The following is a 15,038-nucleotide window of genomic DNA, read 5'->3' as shown; positions in this document are numbered from 1 at the left end:
ATGCCCTGATGCTAAATGCTCTTTTGCTAAATGCACTGACCCTAAATTCCCCAGATGCTAAATGCATCAATGCTAAATACCCTGGAGTTAAATGCTTTTTTGCTAAATGCACCGATGTTAAATGCACCAACGCTAAATTCCCCAGTGCCCAGGTGCTAAATGCCCCGATGCTAAATACCCCGGAGCTAAATTCCCCGGCAGCGCTCACCTCATCCTGCTTTGACATACCAGGAAAAAAAATGCATGTTGCAATCTAAAGCAGCGGCTCCATTTTGGGAGACTCCCCCATCCCAGATTTAAGCCGTTTTGGAACTAATTGGAGTGATTTAATTAACCCAAAAAAGATGATGCATGGGAGACACAAACAGATTTAAGGCGCCCGGTTCCCAGTGCCGATTCGGCACCCGGCGGGATTTCTAGCCAAAAAATAGGCGCTGAATCACTCCCATATGGATCCTATAGGATATCCATGACCCAGCAACCCTTATCACTGGTAAATTAAGGTTTTAATTGCAGGGAGGTGAAGACATTCCCCCAAATAAGCCAACGCTGATGGATTGGGGGGGGCGGGATGGACAGACAGACGGACAGCAGGGCCGGAGAGGGGCTGGAGCTGACACCAAGTGGATGGAAATTGCAATTTCTGCTCTGTGAGGAGAAAACGAAGGATTTGGGGCAAAAATGGGGGAGACTGCAAAAAAAAGAACCAGCCAAAATTGTGCAAAAAAAGCTCCATTTGGAGCATTCAGAAGAAGCCGGGGAGGGCAGCGGGGAATCGCGTCAGCCTGCGATTTCCTTTGGAAAAATACCCAATCCGTTGCAAATAAATGAAATAAACCCCCAAAGGCGACTCGAAACATTTATGTAACCTCGGTCATTCCCTTTTCCTCACTTTCCTGCCCCGGAATGGGGAGATGCTGGAGGCTGGGGAGCGTCTCTGGGAGTGGAAGGGTGATGCTTTGGGTCATCACGGTGACCTTTGCACCCCGGGATACTCGTGTAAGGGAGGCAGCGATGGATGGAGGGGTCCCTCGGCAGCCCCACGGGGGGGATTATAAGCTCCCGGCCTCGTTAAACAACCCTCCTTTGTTAAAAAAGGGACAAGGTGACACCGTGCATCGGCAACTTGGGGACCACTGCAGTGCGACCCCCCTGCCACGCTAAGGATGCTTACAGGGATGTGGGAGCCTGGTGCTCATACAAAGCCTTTATTTTGTCCCAAGAAGCCTTTTTTTCCCCCAAAAAAAAGCCTTTTTTTTCCCCAAAAAGACATTTTTCTCCAAAATGCCTTTTTTCCCCCCTAAAAAAACCTTTTCCCCTAAATCCTCTTTTTTTTTTTCAAAAAAACCTTTATTCCCCCAAAAAAAGCCTTCCCCCCCCAAAAAAAAAATAATTTGCCTTTTTTTGGAGGGATTTAAACCAGCTGGAGGCCGCAGGTAGGCAGATAGGAATCGGCTCAGGCCTCGGCTCCGCTCACATCAGAAAATATCCGGCTTCATTGTTTGGGGGGGGAATGCGCCGCGTCCGTGTTTTGTTCCCTTGGGACCTTTTTGAACCGCATAAATATTTGCAGAGCCTGAACACGCGGGGAGGCGGAGGAATTATTCCCCCCCCCTCTTATTTTTGGGGGCCAAATGTGGCTTTTTGTACCTTCGGAGGGAAATTTCCGACTGGAAACCCAACCCTGAGCATGTTTTGAGGTTGAATGGTCACCCCGCTGGGTGGAAACAATACGGATTTTTGCTTAAAAGCTTTTCCTGCCCGGTTCCCCGGAGTGATCAGGAATTGCATCCCACCAGCATCATCGTGGCACGGTGCCAGCGGGATGCACGAGGAGCATCAGGATCTTGGCATTGCTTGGATTATTATTTTGGGGGGGGGCTTCAACATGGAGATACAGAGCTGGGGATGAGTATGTGGGATGGGGTACCCCCAAAATGAAGCCGCATCTCTGAGGGCAAAGGATGCTGAAGGTTTTGATTGATGGGTGTCTTTCACCCTTGCGGTGGTACCCGAGGGGGACCCCCTGGCCAATCTCTGCCACGGTTGGTGATGTCGTCACCCAACATGGCTTTTTTGGGGCTGAAAAGGGCACGATTTGAGTTATACAGTGGTCTGAAGTGGTTTTGGTGTGGGCAAGGATGCTCGGGTGACACCAGAGTATCCTGAATACCGGGAGGTCCTGGGAAAAAAAAAGGGGGGAAAAAAATAAAGGAAGAGGAGAAAAATAGGAAAAAAGGGGAAAAAAGAAGAAAAAAGGGGAAAAAAGAAGAAAAAAGGGGGAAAAAGAAGAAAAAAGGGAAAGAAGGGAAAAAAGGGGGAGGGGGAGGGAAAAAAAGAGGGGGGAAAGGGAAAAAAAGGGATAAATCCTGCCTCAGCCAGGCCTGTGCCAGGCTCAGCGTGGGAGGGAAGGCATTGCCACCTCGTGGCAGCAGCCACGAAGCCCAAAGAGAGGGTTCAGCCGTCCCGCAGCCTGTGGCATGTCCCCCCCAGACCCCTCCCTGTACCCTCCAGTAGGCTTCTCTGGGGTCCCCCCATAGCCCTCACAGGCCCCCCAGTCCCCCCCCAGTGCCCCCCATAGCCCTCACACCCCCCCACTGTCCCCCTAGCATCCCCTAGTGCCCCTGATAGCCCTCACAGACACCCCACTGCCCCCTTCCAGCGCCCCCCAGTGCCCCCCCCAGCCCTCCTAGGCCCCCCAGTTGCCCCCCATAGTCCTCCCAGGCCCCCAGTGCCCCCCATAGCCCTCACAGCCCCCCCAGTCCCCCCCCAAGGGAGCCCTGCCACCCCCCCAGTGCAGGCAGGAGAGGGCAGCACCCACCCTCCCAAACCCAGGCTGGGGGTGGGGGACGCTGGGGGGGGAACCCCAAATCCCCACAGCCAGGCTGGACCCCCCCCAAGGCAGGGGGAGTTTTTTGGCCCCTACCCCCCCCCGGGGGGGGGGCTCCTGCTGCTCCCTGGGAGCAGGAACTGTCATGGGGGGTCAGCCCCACTCGGGGCTGCTCCCTCCAGCTGCAAACCCACGAGCCCCCCCCCCCGCAATCCCTCGAGTGCCCTGTGCAGACCCCCACGAGTCCCCTTCCCAAATCCACAAGCCCCTTCCCCAAATCCTTGGGTCCTCTTCACGAATCCCCACGGCCCAGGCGCAACTCCTTGAGCCCCCTTCGCAAATCCTCGAGTACCACGTGGAAACCCACAAGCCCCCCCGTTGCAAACCCACTAGCCCCCACCACAAACCCACAAGTCCCCGTTACAAACTCACTAGCCCCCACCGCAAACCCACGAGTCCCCTTACAAACCCACTAGCCCCCACCGCAAACCCACTAGTCCCCGTTACAAACCCACTAGCCCCCACCGCAAACCCACTAGTCCCCGTTACAAACCCACTAGCCCCCACCGCAAACCCACAAGTCCCCGTTACAAACCCACTAGCCCCCACCGCAAACCCACTAGTCCCCGTTACAAACCCACTAGTCCCCACCGCAAACCCACTAGTCCCCGTTACAAACCCCCAGGCCCCATCCCAAACCCCCGAGCCCCACTGCAAACCCCCAGGCCCCCACTTGCAAGCCCACGGGTCCCTCTGCAAACCCACAAGCCCCGTTACAAACCCACTGGCCCCATTGCGAAGCCCCAAGCCCCGTGAAGGGCGATTAACGGCCCAAATTTCGGTACCCAAAACCCAAATAACGTCCCTGCCGGGAAACTGGGGGGGACAGCACTCAGCCGTGGGGACACGGGCACGGGAGCAGGACCGGGGGGGACACGGGGACCGGTGCCGCCACCGCCCCCGGTGCAGCATCCCGCCGGTACCGGCACCGGACACCCCGCGGTGACCCCAGGAAGCACCGGGGACCGGTGCCACCCCCCCCCCCCCCCGGTTCAGCATCCCGCCGGTACCGGCACCGGGAGCACCCCCGGGTGACCCCAAGCAGCACCGGGGACCGGTGCCACCCCCCCCCCGGTTCAGCATCCCGCCGGTACCGGTCCCCCCCCCCGCGGGGCGCATCCGCAGCCCGGGGCGGGCGCCGGGGTTCCCCCCCCCCTTCCCCTCCCCTCCCCGTTGCCATGACGACCCCCCTCCCTCCCCTCCCCTCCCCACGTTGCCATGGCGAGCGCGAGCGGCGGCCGCCGTCGCGGCGGGCGCGGGGCTCGCTGGGCGTGTCCGGCGGGGCGGGCGGGGCGCTGATTGGCCGCCCGTCCCACGTGACGCGCGGAGGAATGCAAATGAGTTATGGCATCGGGCCGCCGCGCCGCCGCCTGAGGGAGGAGGGAGCGGCCGCGGGCCCGGCCCCGCCGGTACCGGCACCGGCACCGGGACCCCCCCCCTCCGCCCCCCGCCCGCCCCCCGGAGGCGCCTGGGCCATGGCCGTGGCCGGCGGGAGCCGTTCCGCCCGGGCCGCAGGTACCGCGCGTTGCCGCCGCTACCGGGCCCCGGCGGCTTTGTCTGGGCCGGGCCGGGGCCGGGGCCGGGGCGGGGGTGGGGGCGAGGAGGGGGGAGAGGAGGGGGGGACTGAGGCGGCGGGGGGGGTGGGGGGGTGGTGAGGGGGGGCCGCGCCGCGCATGCGCCCCGGCACCCGCCGTGCCTCAGTTTACCCAGCCGGGCCCGGCTCAGAGCCCACCAGTGTCCGTGTCCCCCCGCCGTTCCCTGCCCCCACTTTAGACCCCCCCCGTTATATCCCAGCCCCACTCGTGTTTTCTGCCCCCTCCCCATCATCTTGTGCCCCCCATCCCCCAGGTTCTGCACCCCCTTATTATCACCCCCCACCATCATGTTTCACTGCTTACTACCACATCCCAGCCCCCCACTAGAGTTCCCCTCCCATATCCCCCTCATCTTGCACCCCCTTTTCTGATTTTTCACCCCCTTACTATTATTCCCACCCCCCCCCGCTGTCATACTCCACTATTTACTGTTCTATCTGCCCCCCCATTATATCTGCCCCCCCTTATATCTTCCCCCCCTCTTTTATATCTGCCCCCCCTATTTCATCCCACCCTTGCTATGATTTCCCCCCCCCCATTATTTTGCACCCCTTTTTGGGGCTCAGCTCAGGGGTTCCAGGTCCGCAGCTCCTCCCTGTGCTGGCTGGGGGACACCCCCCCCCACAGACCTGTGGTGGATCCTGCATCACCTGGCAGTGCCAGAATTCTTCCCTTTTATTTTTCATTTTGGGTGGGTTTAAGGGTTTTTGGAGGGTTTGCGGGGGTCGGAAGTGGGTTTCCTCTGTCACCTGTGGCTCAAAAGCGAGGTGCCCCCGTCTGACACCCCAAAGTCCACGGGGTGCAGGCAGGTCTTGAACCCTTGGAGGGTGGATGGTGGGCTCCCTGCACCATGTTCCTCCTGGGAGGATTTTGGCTCTGGGTGGACCCGGTGCAGTCCCTTCATGTCAGTCACTGTGGTGGCCCCGTGTCACCCTGATGCCACCAGGCTCTTCTGGGGGGAAAAAACAGATCCGTGGCCACTCAGCAGGGAAAAGCACTTCCCAAAATTCCTCTGGCTCGTGGTGGACATGCTGGCGGGCAGACCTGAGGCTGGGAAGTGTCACGGGCCACACGGAGGAGCGGTGGGGACGTGTGCTGCCACTCCCACGGACACGTGGACGTCCCACCCCATGCTTTGGGGCAGCAACACCCTCAGGGGACACAACCCCACGGGCCACCGAGGCCAGGGACATCACCACTGCCACGTCCCTTGGGTGCCGTGCTGAGGCTGGAGGTGGTTTGGTGGGGCCGTGCTGTGGCATGGCCACCATGACCACCCACCGTGGCCACCAAGGCCACCCGCCGTGGCCGCTGTCCATGGTCTGCAGCGCCCCACACTGCTGTCCCTGGTCCTGCCACGTTGTCACCCGTCATGGTGGCACCCATGGCAGTGGCACCCATCGCCTGGCAGCGCAGGGTCTCCCCAGGGACAGGTGTCATGGGCAGGTGACCCGAGGTCCCTTGGTGTGCACGGGGCCACCAGACCGCAGTGGCCATGGGTGGCTGTCGGTGACCGCAGAGCCTCGTGGCCACCATGGTGATAGTGGTGATGATAGTGCTGCCCGCAACCTCCCCTGCAGCCTCAACAGCACCCGTCCCTCTGTCCCTGTCCTCCCATCTGCATGTCCTTCGTTCCATTTGTCCGTCCCCTTCCTTCCATCCATTTGTCCCTCTTCTTCTTTCCATCTGTCCATCCTTCCCTCCATCCCTTGGTCCCTTCCTGCCTGCCTTCCATCCATCCTTCCGTCTGTCCTTACTTCTGTCCGTCCTTCCTTCCCTCCCTCCTTCCATCCGTTCCTTTTTCCGCCCATCCTTCTGTCCATCCCTTTCTTCTGTCTGTCCTTCCCTCCTTTTCCATCCATCCTTCCGTCCATCACTTTCCTCCTCCTGTGGCATTCTGTCCCTCCTTCCATCCTTCCCTTTATGCCTTTCCTACTTCCGTCCATCCTTCCATCTGTCCTTTCCTACTTCCATCCCTCCCTCCCTCCCTTGGTCTCTCTGCTTCCTTCCATCCCTTTCCTACTTCCTTCTGTCCTGTCCATCCTTCTGTCAGTCCCTCCTGTCCTTTGTCCCTTTCCCACTTCCCTCATTTCCTTCTGTCCATCCGTCCCTTCATCCCTCTCCTCCTCCCATCCATCCTTCTGTCTGTCCCTGCATCCTTACCTCCGTCTCTCTCTTCCTTCCAGCCATCCATCCTTCTGTCCTTCCCTTTCCCCCGTCACTCTGTCCGTCCCTCCCTCCCATCATCCCTTCCCTACCTCTGTCCATCCTTCTGTCTGTCCTTCCTTTCATCCATCCTCCCTTTCCCTAGCTCCCCCCGCACTGGGGGCTCCTCCCGCCCCAGCCCCTCCCTCAGCACCCGGGGCAGGATGGCGGCGCTGGCCCCCTTCGCCCCAGAGGGGCCCCTCTTTGGCGGGGGAGGGTGAACCATGGGGCCTCCTGCCGTCCTTCCTCCATCCTGCCATCCTCCTCCTCCTCCATATCAGGGGAGGCGGGAGTCACAGCCGCAGTCTTCCTGCTCTGAGCCTCGGAGCAGACATTGGGTGCCAACTTTGGGAGCCATGGGGTTCCTCCTCTCACTCTTTCTCCCCCACCCCCTGCCCCAGCTCTAGCCTGACCCCTGCCACCTCGCAGCGCCCCGGCAAACCGCCATGGAGAACGAGCAGCTCCCGGCACCTCCGCCCTCCAGCAGCGCCGGCGGCACCGCCACGACGCCCAGCAGCACCGGCACCGCCCGCCCGCCCGCTCCCCAGATCTCCGTCTACAGCGGCATCCCCGACCGCCAAACCGTCCAGGTATGATATTTTGGCACGGGGTGGGGGGCTGGAAGTCAGGGGGCAGCGTTTTGGGGTTGCGGTGCAGCCCGGGGACGTGTTTGCACCCCACAAAAAGGTGATCCAGCAAGCGCTGCACCGGCAGCCCAACACGGCAGCGCAGTACCTGCAGCAGATGTACGCGGCGCAGCAGCAGCACCTGATGCTGCAGACGGCCGCGCTCCAGCAGCAGCACCTCACCAGCGCCCAGCTCCAGAGCCTGGCCGCCGTCCAGCAGGTACGGGACACCACCCCAGGGGCACCCATGGGTGCTGCGGTGAGGGACACGGGTGACGCTTGGCTCTTCTCCCCAGGCGAGCCTGGCGGCAAACAGGCAGAGCGGCTCTTCAGGTGGTAACGGCACCCAGCCGGCACCCACGCAGCAACCCACGGTGAGTCCCCTGTCCTCTCCGGCACTCGTCCCGCCATCGCCTATCCACCAGTCCGGCGCGGCACCCCGGCCTTCTCCTTCTGCCCTGTTGCAGATCAACCTGGCGACGTCACCGGCGGCCGCACAGCTCCTGAACCGGGCGCAGAGCGTCACCCCCGGGGCCTCGGGCATCGCGCAGCAGGCCGTGCTGCTGGGCAACGCCGCCTCACCCGCCCTCACTGCCAGCCAGGCCCAGATGTACCTGCGGGCGCAGATGGTAAAGGGGCCACCGTCATGCCTGGCAGCGCCCTGCCCCACGGCGCTGTGGGGTGGCTGGGATCTGTGGGGTGCTCATCGTCCTGCTGTGGGGTGGCTGGGAATTGTGGGGTGCTTCTTGTCCTACTGTGGGGTGGCTAAGACCCTACAGGGTCCCTGACTCTGTAGGGTGCCCATTGCTCTGCTGTGGGATGGCTGGGACTCATAGGGTGCCCGTCATTGTGCAGGGGGGTGGCCAGGATCCATGGGGTGCCCGTCACCCAGCTGTGTGGTGCCCGGGACCCATTGGGTGCCTGTCATCCAGCTGTGGGGTGGCCAGGACCCATTGGGTGCCTGTCATCCAGCTGTGGGGTGGCCAGGACCCATAGGGTGCCCATGGTCCTGCTGCAGGACAGCCAGGACCCTATAGGGTCCCTGACCCTGTAGGGTGCCCATTGCTCTGCTGTGGGGTCCCCAGACCCATAGGGTGCCCATCGTCTCACTGCTATGCGGTGGCTGGGCCCCGTGGGGTGCCCATTGTCCCACCATGGGGTGGCTGGGCCCCGTGGGGTGCCCATTGTCCCACTGTGACGTTGCCAGGAGCTGGGGGGTGCCCTTTACCTTAGGGGGGGAGTTGGGACCCTATAGGGTGTCCTCTGCCATGCTGGGGGTGCCCACACCCTATAGAGTGCCTGTCCCCTGCGCCCCTCCTGGCGCTGGGGTGCACCCAAGGGACGGGAAGGGCACTGCCACGCTGGAGGGCCCTGAGGACACGTGTGTCACCCCACCTGCCATCCTACCTGTGTGCCACCCCACAGGGACATGGGGGACACATGTGGGGTGCCACCCTCTCCCCTCTGCCGCATCGGGGGCCATGCACCCATCCTCTGTCTCCCCCACAGCTCATCTTTACCCCTACGGGCCCTGTCAGCGCCGTCCGGCCCGAGAGCCCCGCACCGGCACCACCGCCAGCGCCACCACCCGCCCCGCCACCTGCCACCCCTCAGGTGAGCCCCCCAATGCCCTCACCCCCTCAGCCAGTCCCCCCAAATCCCCCCCCCACCCTGGGACTCCCCTGACCCGCTGCCGTTGCAGGTGCACAGCCTGGCCCTGCGCCCCACCGGCCCTCACCTCCCCGCCCTGGCCATGAAGCCCCCCGGCGGCCCCCCGCCCCGAGCTGGCCCCCCCCGGGGTCCCCCACCCGACCCCCCGGCCGAGCACCTCAAAAAAGCTGAGGGTCCTGACGCCCGCGCCCACCCCCTGGCCCGCGCTGCTGCCCCCGCTGCCGCCCACCCACTCGTCACCCCAGGTAAGGTGCTGTGCCGTGACGGGGATACCCATAAGTGCTGGGAGAGTCATGGGGTGAGATGTTCACTCTGAAACCTAACAATGGTTTTCTTGCCTGTACATGGCACCAGCAGCCCCGTATATGCACTTCAGGGGTGCGTTGCCACCGCCTCAGGTGCTCAGAAACTCGGGGTGAGGTGAGCAGGGTGGGCGCAGCTCTCAGCTGAGCAGCCTGTGGGCCATTCACTCTGAGACCTAATGGTGGCCCACACTGGTGTTTCCTGTACATTGCCTGTGTTTGGGACCTTGTGTGTCCACACACCCCCTCAGGGGCCCTGCCTGGGAGGGTCTTAGCACCTGCAGCAACCACAGAGTCCCAGGGCCTCGTGGGGTGAGCCTTTGCATGGGGCTGGGCCAGTGAGGGTGTGGGCCAGGGGACCCCACAGGGTGACAGAGCCTGGGGATGCTGTGCTGGTGTGTGTGGCTCCCAAAATGGGGGATCCCCGCCTGGGACAGCCTGAGCCCAGCTTCCTCCCGCAGCAGCAGCGGGAGCTGGTAAAGTTGGTTGTCAGTAGGCACCACAGTGAACAGATGCTAGAGTGAGGAGCAGCCTCAGGGAGGGGGGAGGATCCTGGAGGGAGGCTCTATTAGGGCTGAAGTGCTGGTGACGAGGGGGGGGTCCCTGTCCCCCATTGTTGTCCCCGCAGCCTACGCCCCACTGCAGCCCCCCCAGTTCCTGCAGCAGCCGCCGAAGCCGATGCAGCCACAGCCGCAGCAGCAGCAGCAGCAGCAATTTGTCATCCAGCAGCAGCAGCTGGCACCCCGTGGGCAGCCCCCCCCGGGCCCCCCCGCTGCCCCCCAACTCCAACCCCTTCCCCCTGCCAGTCCCGGCCCGGCCCCGCAACCCAAAGCAGGGGTTCCCCAAGGAACTGGGGGCGAGGGCGGCCCCCCCAACGGCCACCCCGGCTGCCACGCTGCCCCCCGCAAGTTCCAGCACGCCTCTGCCGTCATCCTGCAGCTGCAGCCCGCCGGCACCACGGTGAGGGGCGTCCCCCCACCCCCCCAGCACGGTTTGGGGGTGCAGGGGGGGTAGGGATGGGGAGGCTGGTGTGGGAAGGGGGGGCCCTGATCTGTGCACGCGCGTGTGTGCGCACACATGCATGCCTGATCCGTGCACGTCTGCGTGCACCTCATCTGCGCACGTGTGCGCAATCCCTGTGGCTGACGCACAGGCGGGTGCACACTTGTGCCGCGTTTGTGCGTGTGCACGCGTGGGCCAGATCCATGCATGTACGCCCGTGATCGGGGGGGTGGGGGGGGGCGGAATGTGCACGTGCCGGATCCAGGCACGTGTGTGCGCTTGAGCCGCGTGGGTCTGGTCAGTGCACGCGTGCTTGATCCGCCTCTGTCCCAGCCGTGCACATGTGTGCACGCTCGTGCCAGATCCCTGCATGCGCGTGTGCAAACAACCGTGCCAGATCATGCACGTGGCGGGGGGGAGGTGTGCGGACGCGCGGGCCTGACGGAGACATGCGTGGCACATGCCCGCGCCCGACCCACGTGCTCCCGCCGCCCTCCCCGCATGCTCATCTCGCGCCTCGCACGCTCGAAGGCGCGCCTGACCCTCGCGCCCCCCTGTGCCCCCCCCCCCTCCCCGCTGCCGCAGCCCCCACTGGGGGTCCCCGAGGGCACCCGCCGGGACCCGCCGCCCACCCCAAGGAGCACCGAGAGCCCACCGCCCGCCCCACCGCAGCCCCCCGCCCTCTCGCCACCCGCCGCCCCACCGGGCCCCGACACCCCCGAGGGTGAGCGGCCCCCCACTCACGGTAAGCCCCATGCTGCTTCCCCCCCCCCAATTCCACGGGCACCCACTCATGGGGTGGAGCTGACCCTCACCCCAAGGAGGGGGGGCTGCAGCAGGGGGAAAACTGAGGCATGGGTGGGCGTGCGGGGCCTGGGGGGGCTCTGCGGGGGGGGGAGCTGTGCTGTAGCGGGGGTTCTGTGAGCCCACGGGTGACAGCGTCGGGTTTGGAGGGGTCGGGCTGAGTGTAGGCGTCCCCCCCTGGCTGCGGGGGGGGGGGGGGGGTGTTCCCGCCCCATTGTGTCCGCGGGGGGCGCCCACTCCCACGCGTGGGGAGGGGAGGGGGCACGGGGCCGCTGGGAGAAGCGCGGCCACGCCCCTTCCTCGAGACCACGCCCCTCCTCGAAGCCCCGCCCGGCGGCGCGGCTCCACCCCCTCACACACCCCACACCCCCGCCTTCCCGGCGGCGTGGGCGCGCGAGCGCGGCGGCGGCCAATAGGGCCGCAAGGGGCGTGCCCGCCGCCGGGCCCCGCCCTCCCCGCGCAGCAGCAGCCGCCGCCGCCCCGGCCCGGCCCGGCCCCGCCGCCGCCGCCGCCGCCTTTGTCCCCGCTCCGGCACCGCCACCGCCCGCGCCGCCTTTGTCCGCGCCATGGGGCCGCCGAGCCGCTGAGAGCCGCCGGTGAGTGCGGCCCGGCCCCGCCCAAACCCGCCCCGACGACGCTCGGCCTGGTCCGGCCCGGCTCGGCCCGGCGGGGCGGCGGGCGCTGACCTCACTTCCGCATCCGCCCCCCCCTTCCCACGCCCCCCCCCCCGTCCCCCCCCCTTCCCTACCGCCGGTCCCGGCTCCGCAGCCGCGGCCCGGGCGCAGGTAGGGGCGGGGGGAGCCGGCTCCGCCGCCGGACAAAGGTGGTGGGGCCTACCGGGGCCTAGCGAGGCCTGCCGGGGCCTTACCGGCACCTACCGGGCCGTGCGGGGGGTAGATGAGGCCTTACCGGAGCGTACTGGGCCTTACTGGGGGAGATGGGGGCTTACTGGGGTGTATTAGGCCTTGCTGGGGTAGATAGGGCCTTATTGGGGCGTACTGGGCCTTACTGGGGCGTATCGGGTCTTTCCGGCGTAGATCGGGCCTTGCTGGGGCCTTTTTGAGATGTATTGAGGCTCTGCTGGGGCGAACTGGGGGCTTACTGGGCATGTTTGGGGGCTCTTTAGGGCCTGCCGGGGTATTTGGGGGCTGTCTGGGCTCCACCAGGATATTTTGGGGTGCACTGGGGCGTTTGGGGGGGCTCTCTAGGATACAGGAGGGCTCTTCAGGGCTTACTGGGACCCACTGGGCCACACTGGGAGCGGCAGCAGCTGCTTTTCCGCTCCCCCCGCCCCCCCCGCCCCGCTCTCTTTCCCAAAGCAGCCCAGCTGTATGGTAATACAGGCCCCGGCGTCACCGCCGGCGTCACCGCGTCCCCCGTAACCATCCCTGTCCTTCCCCCCCCACCCCCCACCCCCCCAACCCCCCCCAACCGCAGAGCCGCCCCCCGACCGCCTTCATGCTCAGCCCCAGACCCTCGCCAGCGTTCCCGGCATGACCTCGGGGACCGGGAGCTCTGCCTCCACCGTCGCCGGCGCTGCCCCCCACAATGGTGAGAACAAACCGCCCCAGGCCATCGTGAAACCCCAAATCCTCACCCACGTTATCGAGGGCTTCGTCATCCAGGAAGGGGCAGAACCGTTCCCGGTAACGTATTCCCCCCCCCCCAACCTGATCTTTATTTCTTCTTGTGGGGCTGGATTGGGGGGGGGGCGGGGGGGAAGCACCCACTAGTGTTTTTCTGTCACAGGTGGGGCGCTCCTCATTGCTGGTAGGGAACCTGAAGAAGAAGTATGCGCAGGAGCTGCTGGCTGAGAAACTCCCGCAGCAGGACAACACCACCACCACCGACTCCGAAATGGAGGAACCCTATTTACAAGGTAGCGCCCGGCCCCCCCAAAACGATTTCCTCGCCAAGCAGGGTACGGTAGAGCCCCACCCCCTCCCCCGCCACCTTCCCAATTTGGGGGTCCCCCACGGCTGAGCTGGTTGCGTTTCTCTCTCTGGGCGTCCCTCCGCGCCCCCCAGAATCCAAAGAAGAGGGGAACCCCCCCAAACTGAAATGCGAGCTCTGTGGCCGCGTCGACTTCGCTTACAAATTCAAGCGCTCCAAGCGCTTCTGCTCCATGGCTTGTGCCAAGAGGTAACCCCCCAAAAAACCGCAGCCCCCCTGCCAGGATCTGGCCCCCCCTCCTCCCCATCTCTCACCCCCTTCCCTCCCCACAGGTACAACGTGGGGTGCACGAAGCGGGTGGGTTTGTTCCACCCTGATCGCAGCAAGCTGCAAAAACCTGGCGGTCCCCCCCACGGCCGCCGTCGGACATGCAAGGGGACGTTACCCACCCTCAGCAAAGACACCAAGAAGCAGGTGAGGGCAGGGGACGGGCAGGATTCGTCCCCAAATTCAGGGCAATGCGTTAACACGGGTGGGCTCTGAGGCCGGTGCTGCTCCGTCCCGCAGCCGCCGGTTTCTCTCCCGCCGGGTTCGGTGCCTCTTTCCGTGACGGCGTCGTTGCAGCTCAACCACAGCCAAGAAGATTCGAGTCGTTGTTCGGATAATTCGAGCTACGAGGAACCGCTCTCCCCCATCTCGGCCAGTTCCTCCACGTCCCGCCGACGGCAGGGCGAGCGCGACTTGGAGCTACGTGAGATGGAACTGCCCGACGTCCACGTCCGGGACCTGGCGAGCATCGGCCATCGCTTCCTCCCCAGCGAGCCCAGCAAATGGAACGTGGAGGACGTCTACGAGTTCATCCGTTCGCTGCCGGGTGAGGAATATTCGGGGACACCCCCACCAATATTTTTGGGGTTCGAGGTTGGGGGGCGGGTTTGCTGAGCGTAGCCCCCTCCCCGCAGGCTGCCAGGAGATCGCGGAGGAGTTCAGGGCACAGGAGATCGACGGGCAGGCGCTGCTGCTGCTGAAGGAAGATCATCTCATGAGCACCATGAACATCAAACTGGGGCCGGCCCTCAAGATCTACGCCCGCATCAGCATGCTCAAGGACTCCTAGAGCCGGTTGGGTGGGGGGGGGGCACCCATGGGACCCCCGATCCCACTCCCCCCCCCCTCCAAACCTTTGCCCAGCTGTAGGGAGGGGGCTATGGGGCAGGGAGGAGGGGGGGGGAAGAGCCACTTCTGAGCACAACCCAGCCCCGGGGCAGCCCCCCTCATCTCCCCAGGGGTGTGTATATAGCCCGTAGCTATAGTGTCCCCCTGTATGGGGGGGTCACCCCCCCTTCTCCAGCAGGGAGGGGAGGTCCCCACGTCTCCCCCCGTGTCCCCCATCCCCGTCCCCCCCCTCCCCAAAACGGCAGGGCGAAGCAGGACGATTGCCTTAACGTGTGGGCCCCCCCACCCCCAGATGGGATTTGGTGTACCAGCCCCAGGGGGGTGTTAGCCCCTGGGGGGGGGGGGGGGGGGGGGGCAGGCGGGCGGGGGGGGGGGCAGCGTTTCGGGGTGCCTGGGGACAGAGAAGTTGTCACACACACACACACACACCCCTTCACATACCCCACGCTGGGTCTGGTTTGGGGGCACCTTAGTAGAAGATGGTGGCAGTGGAGGGGAGGGCCCCAGGCAGGTAAGGACCCCCCCACCCCGCCCCCGGCCACCACGGTCTTTTTAAGAAAAGAAAAGAAAAAAAAAAAAAGGAAAAAACCACACACAGCCCCCCACCCCCTTTTTTTCCTGTTTTTTTTTTGTTTGTTTTTAATAAACACCGAGAAAAAAAAAAAAAAGAAAATCTTGGGGCCCCCCCACTTTTCCTCCTCTCCCCTGTCGTCCCACCCGTTCCTTCCTGGGTAAACTGAGGCAGCACCGTGGGGGATGTCCCCAGGTGCCACCGAGGGGTGGTGGGATGCTCCGTGGGTGATGGGGACAGGGCTGGTGTCACCGAGGGTGCCCCTGCTGCCTCCCAAGGGGGCGGTGGGCTGAGGTTCCCCCC

The 15,038-nt window shown here is 64.3% G+C and overlaps 1 protein-coding gene across 4 annotated transcripts; it reads left to right on the top strand.

Annotated features, from left to right (window-relative positions):
- The first annotated feature begins 4,261 nt into the window (after nt 1-4,261).
- PHC2 (polyhomeotic homolog 2) lies at nt 4,262-14,811 on the top strand. 4 transcript variants are annotated; one of them, XM_075027656.1, is made up of 15 exons: nt 4,262-4,405; nt 7,092-7,280; nt 7,378-7,536; nt 7,613-7,690; nt 7,784-7,945; nt 8,826-8,930; nt 9,019-9,232; nt 9,918-10,249; nt 10,877-11,036; nt 12,533-12,741; nt 12,845-12,975; nt 13,103-13,237; nt 13,321-13,462; nt 13,556-13,862; nt 13,951-14,811. In XM_075027656.1, exons 2-15 carry the CDS (start codon nt 7,137-7,139, stop codon nt 14,103-14,105), a joined length of 2,433 nt encoding a protein of 810 aa, XP_074883757.1. In that variant the 5' UTR covers nt 4,262-4,405; nt 7,092-7,136; the 3' UTR covers nt 14,106-14,811. The 4 variants fall into 4 exon arrangements, with proteins under 4 accessions (XP_074883757.1, XP_074883759.1, XP_074883756.1 ...); XM_075027658.1 differs by having other exon boundaries at nt 4,263-4,405; nt 12,845-13,016; nt 13,123-13,237; nt 13,613-13,862; XM_075027655.1 differs by having other exon boundaries at nt 4,263-4,405; nt 12,845-13,016; nt 13,123-13,237.
- Nucleotides 14,812-15,038: the final 227 nt, after the last annotated feature.

This window comes from Buteo buteo, chromosome 5 (genome assembly GCF_964188355.1).
Source record: "Buteo buteo chromosome 5, bButBut1.hap1.1, whole genome shotgun sequence".
Lineage (NCBI taxonomy): Eukaryota > Metazoa > Chordata > Aves > Accipitriformes > Accipitridae > Buteo > Buteo buteo.
The sequence above is the reverse complement of the archived record's forward strand: the minus strand, read 5'-3'. Positions and strand labels throughout refer to the sequence as shown.